The sequence below is a fragment of the Pan paniscus genome, chromosome 6 (genome assembly GCF_029289425.2).
Source record: "Pan paniscus chromosome 6, NHGRI_mPanPan1-v2.0_pri, whole genome shotgun sequence".
NCBI lineage: Eukaryota > Metazoa > Chordata > Mammalia > Primates > Hominidae > Pan > Pan paniscus.
Genome location: NC_073255.2, coordinates 193,818,517 through 193,832,618, shown reverse-complemented (window position 1 = coordinate 193,832,618; position 14,102 = coordinate 193,818,517). Strand labels below are relative to the sequence as shown.

Below are 14,102 nucleotides of genomic sequence, written 5' to 3'. Positions count from 1 at the left end.
CGGGGTTTAAAAACCAAAGGTGTAAGATTTGACAGCAACAAATAGGCTTTCTATTCTATTAGTAACTTAATAAAATTACACTTCTATCAATGGAAGAACAGAATAGAAGTAATTTTCTCAGCCAGGCGCAGTGGCTCACGCCTGTAATCCCAGCACTTTGGGAGGCCAAGGTGGATGGATCACTTGAGGTCAAGAGTTCCAGACCAGCCCTGACAACATGGTGAAATCCCATCTCTACTAAAAATACAAAAATTAGCTGAGTGTGGTGGTGGGTGCCTGTAATCCCAGCTACTCAGGAGGCTGAGGCAGGAGAACTGCTTGAACCCGGGAGGCAGAGGTTACAGTGAGCCAAGATCACACCACTACACTCCAGCCTGGATGACAGAGCAAGACTCCGTCTCAAAAAAAAAACACAAACAAACAAACAAAACAGTAATTTTCCCAAGTACAAATGAATGCTCCCTCCTCCTCAAAAAAAATTTTTCACCAGAAAGATTCCTTAGGAGTCAAACATATTTTACCTGTAACACCATGTTGAGTAAACTGTTCACAGCTAGAGTTGCATGAAACACTCCACAAAGTCTAGAACAACCAAATGTGTTCTAAAATTGTGTAGTACCAACGCTATAGCAAAATGCTTCCTAGTTTAACAATTACAGGTAAAGACTTTTCATTTTCCTGGTATTTCTGGACATCCCTGGATGTCTCAAGGCTGCTGCACTGACTCATCCCACCCACTAATGAAAAATATAAAACGCCTTAGTCCAAGTATCTACTTGAATTTATTTAGTAACAAAAAAGCCACCCGTCCTGATGGCATAAACAAAAGCGCGCTCTATGATCGCACAATGCTAGTTGTGAGTGGGATTTCCAACACTAGAGGGCGCTGTCCCGCTTTCCCGCACGTGCCATGGCTGCATACCTACCTTATCCAGAGACAGGAAGTGCCGCGTGCTGGGTTATTTCCGACACAACAGACAAGCACATCACTCGTTGTTCTTCTTGTACTTCAACTGTCCCCAATTACTTAACTGTTGCTATGCTTTTTTGAGCTCCTATGAAATTCCTTAAAATATTTTTTACTTATTTTCAGTAACAGCACGTGAGGTTGCTTAAGGGCTCTGGCGTATCCCGAGCAATCTCTATGCCCTCCTGCAAAGCCAGCACGGATGGAACACGCTGTTTGTCAGGGAACCGCCTGTCCTTCTAGCGGTTTTCACGCTGTTTAGTTCCAAAACAGTTTCAAATTCAGTCAAAGTCTAGTTCAATATTCACTACAGCTAGGATTCTAGTTACCAATGGTAATCATGAAAGATATTACAAACTGAGAAACAAAAGACCTTGACTGTCCCAAAGTGATTTTTTTTTTTTTTTTTGAGATGAAGGCTTGCTCTGTCTCCCAGGCTGGAGTGCAATGGCACGATCTCAGCTCACTGCAACGTCCACCTCCCGGGTTCAAGCAATTCTCCTGCCTCAGCCTCCAGAGTAGCTGGGATTACAGGCGCCTGCCACCACACCCAGATAATTTTTCTATTTTTAGTAGAGACAGGGGTTTCACCATCTTGGTCAGGCTGGTCTCAAACTCCTGACCTCAGGTGATCCACCCGCCTCAGCCTCCCAAAGTGCTGGGATTACAGGCGTGAGCTACCGCGCCCGGATCCGTAAGTGATCTTACATCAAACTAGAACATACTTTAAGAGTGAAAAATTATACAATGGTTTCTTCCCTCTCCTGTAGAAATGTTACCATAATTAAATGTTTGATCAATTGCTAAATCACAACTTACAATATGAAAATCTTCATATACTTCAAATATACTGAAGAAAATGTCTACATGTAACTGAGGTGCGGCATCCACCTGAATGAACAGCACGAAACGCTATTAAAGTGACACTAGAAGCCCAGGCACAAATCATACACAGACACAAAAAAGCTCCAGATCCCACTCAGGAAGAATGCACCAACACATTCGCATTTATTTTCTTTTTTTTTTTTTTTTTTTAAAGCAAATGACAAAGACCCAGTTTACCAGCTTTACTTTTTTAAACCTAAGCTTAACATTACATATTTAAACAATTGTCAAAACTTACTAAGTTGCCAGCATTCATGCACAACTAGAAAACATCCTTAATTTATATTAAACCAGAAATGTATTACCATTAATGTATTAATATCTTTCACTACTAAATACTGAAAAAAATTGAAATTATTTCTGTAGAAGAATCGTCCTGGCAATGTTAACTTCACAGCAGGCCGACACTACGTGGCTCACATTTCAGACACAATGAAAAGCAGGTCCATGCTGGTGTTAGTGTACAATCTTGTCCTACACTAAAGAGTCAAGACTCACCTTGGAGTACGTTTAATAAAAAAGCAAAGTGCATACAGAGATTTACAACAATTTTAAAGACAAAAAAAAAAAAAAATGGTCCTATTATGTGGTCCCAACAATCAACTCAAAAGTCTATGACAAATAGAGGCTCCGATGAGCTGTTTATAAATACTTTAGGTACAATTATACTGAAAGTCGAGTTCGTTTGAAATCTTCAAAAAAATGTTCCTGTTAATCCTCAAATGGTGCTTGTTATAGTTTAACATTTCTGTTAAGTGCGTGCGTTGAATTACTTGTTATCCAAGCGCAGCAGCTGCTCCTTACCATTTATTGTTAAGGACTTTAACTGGCCATCTTCTTCAACTTCTACTCTTTCTTGACCGTTCTCGACAATTCTGTAGGAAAAAAATTCATTTAAAAACCTTTCTGGTAAAGAAAATGCATGTGTGAGGGTAACTAAGTTGTTTAAGGACATTACTGAAATACACCATGAATATAAGTAATTTTCAGGCTGTAAAAACATGGCTGAAGCCAACCTGTCAACAACACATCTTCCTTTCCTAAAATAGAATTAACCTGATAAAATAAATTGTGTCTCAAATACTGTACAGGCGGATGCTAAATACATGCAGAGGCTATAAAACAGTAAAGGCTTTACTATTAATGATTTTCCATTTTACCATTTTAACAATGCTGCAGAAACTTATTACACTATATTACATTAGAGATTCCCTCTAATAATTCAACAGTTAAGTAAAATTTAAGAGAAAAAGCTTTAATTAATGAATTTGGAGAGCAAAAGATTTTCATGGTGCCAGATTTAGCATACAACAACCTCTACTTCACACTCTGGGAGACGTGCAACATGGCACCAGTGAAACGTTACGCCTGCTTACTAAAAATATAAAATGCAGAATACCACAGTACCTCTTTGTAGTGATTTTTCTGCCATTAACCATTTTAGTTGAAGTTGATATCGATTTGAAGTTGCCCATGCCACTACCACCAAATGACGTGGAAGAGAATGAAGTGAGGCCCCCGTGACCTAGTGACCCAAATGAAGTAAATCCTACAGGAAAACAGAAAAGAAAAATGCTTAGAGAAATATGTCAACTAGTAATGCAAAGACAAGAGTTTGAAAGTTCAGTAGCAGAATATTTAATGTTAAGGCATAGAACCCAGGAGTAATAAACGACGCAACTATCAAGGCCTCAGCCGAAGTGCTGGGGTGCCCAGGGGGAAAGACTGTCTCTCAGATCCCTCAGTGGGGACTCTAGGGCAACGCGAGAGTGCAGCCTCTCCCCTCCCCCTCTCCTCACGCAGAGTTTCGCGGGACCCAAGCAGCTTTTCTGACATGCCAAAGACAGCCCCTGCTTGTGGGTGGTCTGCTTGGCACCATGAAGCACGTGTTGTGTTAATGTGAACATTCTGGAACCGGGACCAGTATTAAGCTCCAACCAGCAGAGCAGCCTCAGTATCAAGCTCTTGTTTGCTTTGGCGTGGCTTGTAAACTCCACAGACTGTGATGGACACTCTTACCCCACAGGAACAGAGTGACCTCACCACCACAGAACAGCAAACCTAATCGGCTTCCCTCCTCTTTGCCACAGGACCACAGGGGATAAGAATCTAAATTATTAAAAAACTAAAATAATTGCAGAAAGAATACAAGTATTCGTCTCAAAAAACTATGGTTCTACAGTTCATGAACACCATTCTCAATTATACATTATGGACATTATCGCAGTGTGGACACTAAAAACTTTCACAAGTCACACTAAAGCAAACCTATTTTTCAATATTAAAGCTAGTCTACTGGTTAGAGCTTTTGTCCTGTTTCCAAAATGCTCCCATTAACACAAATGACGCATACCTCTGAACATGATTCAATCATCTAAGCGCAGATACTGTCTAGGGCTGGTGGTGTCCTGAAGAAATATGTGAACCAGGTATGTTAAGTTTACCTTTTCTAATGATTTCACTAAAAAGCAGAAACTAGTGACATTAATTTTAGTATTTTATTTAATACAGTATATCCAAAATATTTCAATTGGAAATACAAAAAATCAAAATCATTTGCGGTATTTTACACTGCTTCCCATGTTCCATCTTTGAAACCCAATGACTATTTCACACTCCCGCTGATCTCCATTAGGAGTAGCCAGGCCTCCAGGGCTCAGGAGCTACACGTGGCTGGTGGCTACTGCACTGGTCTAGATTAAGCCTCGCTAAGTATTTATTCTTGTGATACTTTGTAAGGCACCTCAGAAGTGGAGAAGGCTTACACCCCCACCACACACACACACACACACACACACACACACACACACACACACAGAGGAGCCACTGATTACTTTTTAAAAGGACGATTTACGTGGTATTTTTAACTAGCTTTCTTAACCTGTGGTCAGCATATTCCATGGTATCAAATGAGAGGATCTGTTGAGGGAAAGCACATCAAAACTGAGGTCCAATCGAGCAGAATTCACTACTTACCTAGATGGCATGAGCGCAATGTTCAAAGAAAATAAAATTCTGACCATGATGAAGAAGGAACCCTATATAACAAGCTCTCCCAATTCTTATCGTGGAGGCTTAAAAATAAAAATGAGAGAATCAAAACAGCAGCTCCAGGCCAGGAGTGGTGGCTCATGCCTGTAATCCTAGCACTTTGGGAGGCCAAGGCGGGTGGATCCACCCGAGGTCAGTTCAACACCAGCCTGGCCAAGACGGTAAAAACCCTGTCTCCATTAAAAATACAAAAATTAGCTGGGCCTGCTGGTGCACACCTGTGATCCCAGCTACTCAGGAGGCTGAGGCACAAGAATCACTTGAACCCAGGAGGCGGGAGGCTGCAGTGAGCTGAGACCATGCCACTACACTAGGAGTGGCACTCACTAAAGTGAGACTCTTTTTAAATTTAAAAAAACAAACAAACAAAAAAGCTCCTTTGTGAAGAGAAACTGGATGAGCTTCAGAGAAAAGTGGGATTCTTCAGGCTAAACACACAGGCATATCATGATATATGCATATTCATGTTACTCCAGTCTACAAGCTTGTTTCCATCGGTGAACTATGAAGAGCTACGTGCGTGAGGCTGACACTTCACTAGTGAGTGAGCCTGGCCTGGGCTAGTGGTAAGGCCCAGCCTTCGATTCCATCCAGTGGGACGCTCCTAGGATGCTATTTGTGCACTTTTGTTTTAACTACAAAGGAGGTTAGACAGCATGAAGGTTAGTGAGATTTTCCAACTGCGTTACTTTCCACCTACTGATGCAGAACATATGTTGCCCCTTTTTAACTAAGAATTTCATTACATTCTGGCCTTGATTATTATATTAAGAGGAGAAGATTTCCAAGCACGACATTCTTAGGAAGATTAGGAGAAAATGTAGGTTATTAAGCGCAGACCTGTATACCAAAAAAAGCTGGCAAATCCACAATGCTATTCTACGAAAGGTATACACATATTTTAAAGCACTGTAACTAAAAGAGTATTATGATTTTATAAGTACTAACTGCTGTTAAGATAACAGAGATTAAACCTAGGGATTTAATACCTGTATCAAAAGAAGAAAATCCACTTCCAAAAGACGGAAATCCACTGAACGCGGAGAAAAATGACCCCGTCCCTCGGCTTCTGCTTCCTCGGGGACCCCTTCGATTCCCAAAGAAGTCCTCAAAAGGGTCTTCTAAAATCAAACATAAACACACACTGTGAAGTCTTTTTTTCAAGTTTTTTTCCTCACGTGATAGCTACAGTAAGAGAAAATAGATGTTTGTAACATATTCAGGAACAAAAAACTTAAGAGGTTTTAACAAAAGAGCTTATCTACAGAGTAACTGAAACACTACCTCACCAACAGTTTTACTAACTAGTTTAATTCAACTAAAACTACAATACATTATATCAAATAAATTACCAGACTTAATTTAAAAAACAGCACATACACACATTCTTTATGGAGGACCAATATGCACTTCAAACTCAGCTCTTTTCACGTCACTGATTTGAGGTCAAGACGCTGTTCCTGCTACGACCACTGGAAAAGTGAGAAAAGCTTCACACGGCAGCTGTTGTATTCCTTGGAGTCTGAGTTGCCTTCTCCAAAGCAATTCAGAAACAAACAGAAAAATGGATTACCCTAACATGCGCGCGCGCGCACACACACACACGAGGAATGGTGTGGCCATGTAAGCTAAGTGTAAATACCTGATGAATCTCGGCAAAGGAAATTCCTTTTATTCTAAGTTTGATGTCTCAAAAAACTTTTAAGGATTAGCTGAAATCAAATCTGAACAAATGTTAACAAGCAGACGTAAGATGATGCTTGAAGATGTCTCAACAGAAAATCACCGACATGAGGAAGCATCACGCTGCCAAGTGGAAACACAAAGTGCTCCTGGAAATCAAGATCGGAACTGACCGTTTTGTTTTCCTCTGTTGCTGTTATCAATCAATGAGTACTTACTAAAAATTCATAAAGCATACAAACCTTTTTAATTTACCTGGGTTCTGCGTTAATAATTACTGTAATTTTTTCAGAAAAATGGGAAACCTGTGATAAAAGCAAGGAATCCTAATAGGTGCATTAAGACATAAACGCATGCAAGGTAAAGACAAAGGCAAGCCAGGACCAACTACAGAATTAGTACGGCCTACTTGCAGGCCAGAGCAACCAAAGCAGGGAGTGGATACATTTGAGTCACAAATGTTAACAATAAATACTGCAGCACACAAGGATACAACAGCAAGCACTGAAATCAAGCAGAAATCGAGATTCATGAAGCAACTGAGGTTATGAACAAGAGTGACTTGATCCAGCTACCCTGGAGGCTGAGTGAGAGGATTCCTTGAGCTCAGGAGTTTGAATCCAGGCTGGACAACACAGCAAGACTTTTGTCTCTACTAAAAAAAAAATTCAGTGACTAGAGAAAAGCAGCACCTGAGGTTGACTCTGACCACAGTTTGAAAGGACCGACGTACAGGTGGGCAGCCAAAACCCTGAGACGCTGGGTACCCCCAGGACCCGCAAATAGTAAATAGTGAGAAGCAAAGGCTGAGGAAGCTTCCACAGAGCAGGGAGGGCAGAGGTCCACACGGGACTACTATAGAGCTCGTCAGAATGAAACTGGCCAGTCGGCTTTACCCAATGCCAAGCCCAAGGCATTGAGTCCCAAAGAAACACTGGGAGAATTGGTCACTGCTGACTTTTTGGAAAAGGTGGCCAAGAGACAGAAGAGGAAGAAGGCATGCATAGCCAGTGCCCGGACACCCCACGCACCAACCTGCCCCTCCGCCCACAAACCAGCATGTGAGGTGGAAACCTAGAGGAGGAGTGCCAGAATGGGGATGCCAACAAGAAGTTACTCAAACGGTTACTGACTGTGCAAGTTACTGCCCACATTCCACAGTCAATGCCCCCCACCCATAAAAATAATGTAAGATGGTCATAGGTACTTTGCAAACAGACCTTACCGTCCCCCACTGTTCTATTCAAAGACAAGAAAGAACAAAAGCAAAGATGTTAAATCATAACCTTTTATAACATTTTGTGAATTTCTCTAGGACACAAAAACTTCATCCAATTCAAATAAAAATCCAAGCATGCTATTTAGAAACTTTCTACTTTGCAGCCATAGCCTGCACACCATTGTGTCAGTTAGGTATTCTATCTGACGTATCTACAACATATCCTCCCAGGTAAAGAAACAAACATTACAAATACAGTTGAAACTGATTATGTGGTAACTCTCTTCATCTCCCCTAGGAGGTGACCGTTAAAAAGCATTTCCGGGAGGGTGCAGTGGCTCACAGCTATAATCCCAGTACTTTGGGAGGCCGAGGCGGGCAGATCACTTGAGGTCAGGAGTTTGAGACCAGCCTGGCCAACATGGTAAAACCCTGTCTCTACTAAAAATACAAAAAAGTCAGCCAGGAGTGGTGGTGGGCATCTGTAGTCTCAGCTACCCAGGAGGCTGAGGCACGAAAATTGCTTGAACCCCGGAGGTGGAGGATACAGTGAGCTAAGATCGCACCACAGCACTCCAGCCTGGGCAGCAGAACATGAGTCCATCTCAAAAAAAAAAAAAAAAAAAAAAAAAAGGCATTTCTGCATTTCCATAAATTGAGGACATTAGCATATATCTGTAGTTCCAGCTCCTGAGGAGGCCAAGGCAGGAGAGATCCCTGGAGGTCAGGGGTTCAAGACCAACCTGGGCAACATAGCAAGACCCCTTCTCTACAATAAATTTAAAAATTAGCCAGGTGTGGTGGCACACCATCTTTAGTCCCACCTCCTTGGGAGGCTGAGGCAGGACTGCTTGAGCCCAGGAATTCAAGGCTGCAGGGAGCTATGATCACACCTGTCGACAGCCACTGCACTCCAACCTGGGTAAGAGTGTGACAGTGAGAAAGGCACTCATGTGGCCAGTCTCACTGTCCATATCTGAGTCCCTAAACCAAGTTATTCTCACTGTCCATACCTGAGTCCCTAAGCCAAGTTGTAGAGTTAAACTCTACGTTTACATCCTTCCGCAATTTCCCATTTATCAATGCTAAAACATTGGTTTAGTTACAATTTCTTTAAATCCATGGCAACTAAACCCTTAGAAGTTGTCCACAAGGCACTGAGCTTTTACATGCATCTTGAACCCGTGTCTCAGTGGTAACAGTACTAACCAAGTGATTTTAACTGGTTTGCATTCTAAGCTAAATTAAGACAATGACATTCATAATTATATCATCATCTACAGAAGCTACCTCAAAAGCTGGCTGAGTACTATGTTATGAGAAGGCCAATGCTTTTCCGTTCCATTTTCTTGTATGAAAAAAATCTTTATCTTGTTTATTTCTCTACTGACATTTTGTAGCTTAAATATAATTTTTCACAATTCAGGTATTCACCGAATTTTAACTCGTATAATTTCAAACATTAAAATCACAAATTACCCTAAAAATGAAGTCTCATTTATAACAGAAACAGTGCTAAGAAACATTAAAATAATTTCAATATTTATAATATTTAAAGACCAGTTAAAAGTTGCCACTTGAGATCAGACAAGTCCTTATTTCAAGTAAGAGCTACTTATCACGTGCTGGTTTCTGTCGTTTTGAAAAGCAATCTAGAAGTATGTATTAAGCTTTTAAAACCTTCAGCCCCCAAAATAAAACCAATATTTTTATTATAAAAAACCCTCAACCCAGCAATTCTACGTCAGGGAACTCAACTCATCCCAAACGTGGAACTAAGTTGCTGAGCGTGCGTAACATGCACAGGCAAGCAAGCATGTGAAGTGCAGACTTGAAGTGTTCGTGGCTAGCAGAGCTGGAGAGAAATGCAAAGAAGCCTGTGGGCATCACAACTACACAGCGCACGCTACAACGCACTATACAGCGCGTGCTACAATGCTCCCGTGGGGCTCCGACCGTGGGCATCACAACTATACAGCACGTGCTACAACGTTCCTGTGGGGCTCCAACTGGGGTGGAGGGGCAAGACCTCCTCCTCCTCTCACCTCATTCCCATTTTCAAATTCTTAAACCCAGCATGTATTATTACTTTTGGATTTATAAACAACTGATCATACTTTTCTACCTTAGAAATAAATCTTAAGACACTTGTTAATCAAATGTGCTACCAACTTCTTTTTTACTTTACCTCACCAGAAAGAACCACAACCAGTGAGGTGCCTGCTGAAGGCCACAAGACCACAGAATGGGCAGTGGAAGAAAGTGGCTGTGTCCACAGGACCAGTTACAGGAACGAGGACCATCAATGCCTGGAGTATTTCCTCCTTATTTTGTGACCAATACTTGTCATATATAATCTATGCATGTTATATTTAGGCACATACCAGTTTTCTTCCCTCTCTTATCCTCTTATGTAATACACACATATTGCCTATTAAGTTACCCCGTATCAAGGAGAACCGTAAACATCACAGGAGAACGTGACCTCCGCTGGGCAAGGGGCTAGTGCACTTTCGGTTGTCTGTAGGATAGTGGATCATGTTAGGTGGCTATGACCTTGTTCTTGCCCTCACTTGACGATTAAGCCCTGGGTTAAGGAAATGCATATGGGTGCCAAGTTGACAACAGATGGACATGTGGTTGATTTCACGTTCAGGTTAACTGGGCCATGCACAGAGTTCCCAAATATTGAGCCGAACATCCTTCTGGGTGATTCTGGATGAGATTAGCATTTGGATCAGGAGACTGGTAAAGCAGCTTGCCTCCCTAATGTGGATGGGCCTCGACCAATCACCTGGGGGCCTGTGATCCCCACCCCACACCATCCCACCCCGGGGGAGGAGACTGCTCCAGCCCTGACAGGTTTTATTGGCTAGCTTCCACAGTGGTGAGGGTTAGAGTCGTGAGCACCTTCCTTGTAATACACGTTTCTCCCCCAGTGGCAGTTTCTCTAGACTCATGCAGATTCTGCAAAGCAAAACATGTATGCTCATCTCTTTAGAAGCATCTTTAAATGGGTCTTCAAACCTTAACTTTGTATCCTGAGATACAAACATCACTTGAAACAGCATTAGGATTTAACTCTTGAGGACTGAGTTCTGATTTTTTATCTTGCCCAAATTCCTACCTAAGGGGTCTGGGGAGTCATGCCCTACAAACCATTTGAAATTGTCCTGCAAAGCCATCCTTTGTGGGGGAAATGTGCATCTGTGAACAGTCTATTAACATGGCTAGATCTTTTTCTTCCAGACCCTCCCAATCCTGAAGAGATTAACTGAAAGTCTAGCACGTCAAAGGTCTGAAAAGGAAACATTTGTCATCTATTGTCTCTAAGGGCAGCCGCTATGAGACTTCAAAGGAACCTTCATCTCCACGATCGTTTATCTTAACCTGAACATTTTTTTTCTATGATCCCAGGTCTTTAGACAAACTCAACCAATTGTCAACCAAAAAATGTTTTCATTCACCAACAGTCTGGAAGCCCCCCTGCTTTGAGCTGTCCTGCCTTTCTGGGCCAAAACAATGTATTTCTTTTTGTTTGTTTTCCCAAGACGGAGTCTTGCTCTGTCGCCCAGGCTGGAGTGCAGTGGCGCGATCTTGGCTCACTGCAACCTCTGCCTCCCAGGTCAAGCAGTTCTCCTGCCTCAGCCTCCCAAGTAGCTGGGATTACAGGTGCCTGCCACCCCGCCTGGCTAATTTTTTTATTTTTAGTAGAGGTAGGGTTTCACCATGTTGGCCAGGCTGGTCTGGAACTCCTGACCTCAAGCGATCCATCCGCCTCAGCCTCCCAAAGTGCAGGGATTACAGGTTATGATCTGATTGATGTCTCATGCCTCCCTATAATGTATAAACCAAGCTGCACCCTGACCACTTGGACACATGTTCTTGGGACTCCTGAGGCTGTGTCACCAGCATGGTCACTTATATTTGGCTCAGAATACATCTCTTCAAATATTTCACAGTTTGACTCTTTTCAGTGACACTCCTTCCATTTCAACATTCTGGGCATCGTATAGCAAGAGCTTCTTTAAAATTTTGCAATATCATGCTATTCCCTGAGGAATACTAAGACCAATGCATTAAGGGGCCCATAACATTAACAAGATACTATACTGACTATCTAAAGAACAGTCACAAATTTATGACCAAAAAATATATATATACAATGAACAGTGTGAGAAAACTGACCACAAAACACATGTAACAAACATTTACCCACACACAAACTTGAAGAACACTGAGGAAGTGGAGAACATGTTTTAAACCCACACATTTTCTCTGAGCTTTACCAAGCATGAGAACCTGATGGAACAGGAACAGCTTCACAACGAAGCGAAGGGATTCCCACCAACCACGTTCATCTCAGGGCAGCACTAAGCTCGCCCTTCCTCAGCACACTCCCAGCCGCGGCCCAGGAGAGGCCTGCTGTCATGATTTCAGGACCCACTGTCAATTCCCCAAGTGCACAGAAAAGCTGGAACAAAAAAATGACAGCAAAACAAAACTGAAAAAGCACCATGGCTATTTCAAACAAAGGAAAATATGTCACTCTCTCCTCAAGTTCCAAAGCTAAAACCTAGACAGCCACCCTCAAAAGGGAGAAACGCTTGAGATTCAAAAGGCAAGCATGAAAGACACAGACTTCCTCTGCTCTCCCAACTCCTCTCAAAACCAGGCACTCATTTATTACAACTCACATTTTCAGAAGTAGCAAATAACATAACTGTTAGGAATCTGGAATACAATACGCAATGGGAGCAAATGAAGAACACGGCCGGAGCTCCGCCCTGAACTGCACGCCCTGAGAACAGGGCTTCAGTGTTTCTCTCCACTGCCGAACCAGCACCTAGAATAGTGCCTGGCACTAAACAGCAGGCACGCCATATTTGTTAAATGAACACCACCATTTTCAGCTTCCCATATAATTGTTTTTTATTACAAGTATAATTTCTAGCTACTTCCCAGATCTGGTTAGAGTAATCTGTTTCCCAAAAGTTACAAAAATCTATCGAAGTCAAAGAATCCACAATACACTGCAATCAAATTATTCTATTTCAAATACAAAAGAGCCGACATGAGATGAGGAACTCTGGCGTCAGGAGGAATGGGCCTCTTCCCAACCACAGTCCTCATTGCTCAGGGAAGAAACCACCAGAACAGCAGCAGGCTCCAGGCTCTTTTCTGAGCCCTACTCGCAGATGGCCGATTCATCTTTCCTCCACCATCACACCTTCCACCTCACTGTCCCCCTACACTATCATACTGCCTATAAATACTGGTATTCCCTAAACCTGTCAAAGCCCAACACAGTATCAGCTCTGCCTGCAGCCTCAAGTTTAAACCACTCTTCCTACATCTTGCACCTACAGTCCCAGAACATCTCCCCCTGGGAGCACTAAGGATACGGCAACTATCTCAATCTCTGGAGTTGTCCACAAGTTGACCAGGGACCAAAATCCCACTGGAAACAGATGATGCGAAAACCCACAAACTGACAAAGGACTCAGGCAACGTCTTGCTCAGGTGACTGTCATGCCAACAATGTGAACCAAACACTATACAAAGACCTGTTAGGGGGACCAACACCACAAAATACAAGGGAGGAAACACTGCCCACAAACTCTTACAGCATGGCTCAAGCCTTTTAGAGGGGTAGCCAGAGCCTCAGTTCTCACAGCAGAGAAAATTCTCAAAATGACCGTTTCCAGGAACCATTTCCTCTCCCTATTTAAGGGAGGACGTCAGAGGAAACAAAGGTCCTGAAACGACCAAGTATGTGCTGAAAAACAGCACAAATGAATCGCAGATCACTAACAAGGCACCCATCCTCACTAGCCAGGATAATTTTCAGTAGAAATGAACGGCCTGGCACGGTGGCTCATGCCTGTAATCCCAGCACTCTGGGTGGCCGAGGTGGGTGGATCGCCTGAGCTCAGGAGTTCGAGACCAACCTGACCAACATGGAGCAACCCTGTCTCTCCTAAAAATACAAAATTAGCCGGGCGCAGTGGCACATGTCTGTAATCCCAGCTACTTGGGAGGCTGAGGCAGGAGAATCACTTGAACCCAAGAGGTACAGGTTGCAGTGAGCCGAGATCACGCCACTGCACTCCAGCTGGGCGACAGAGTGAGACTCCATCTAAAAAAAAATGAGATACTTCCAAAAAACAGCTCCATCTCAACACGAGGAGTTCTCAAATACGCACACAACCATACATGAGTTTGGCATGTTCTCCAAGAAACTCTCACCAGATGAGAGGAAGAGCGCATGGGGACGCCGGGCGGGACTGCCCACTG

General features: G+C 42.7%; 1 protein-coding gene across 2 annotated transcripts in view; it reads right to left on the bottom strand.

The window, feature by feature from the left end:
- DNAJB6 (DnaJ heat shock protein family (Hsp40) member B6) overlaps positions 1-14,102 on the bottom strand; it is an 82,898-nt gene that overhangs the window by 29,585 nt on the left and 39,211 nt on the right. For both annotated transcript variants that reach the window (XM_003816340.4, XM_008969406.5), the window contains exons 6-8: positions 5,893-6,024; positions 3,260-3,401; positions 2,657-2,727 (exon numbers count right to left, since the gene is read on the bottom strand). In XM_003816340.4, the coding sequence (XP_003816388.1) occupies positions 2,657-2,727; positions 3,260-3,401; positions 5,893-6,024 (345 nt within the window). The remainder of the gene's footprint in view (positions 1-2,656; positions 2,728-3,259; positions 3,402-5,892; positions 6,025-14,102) is intronic.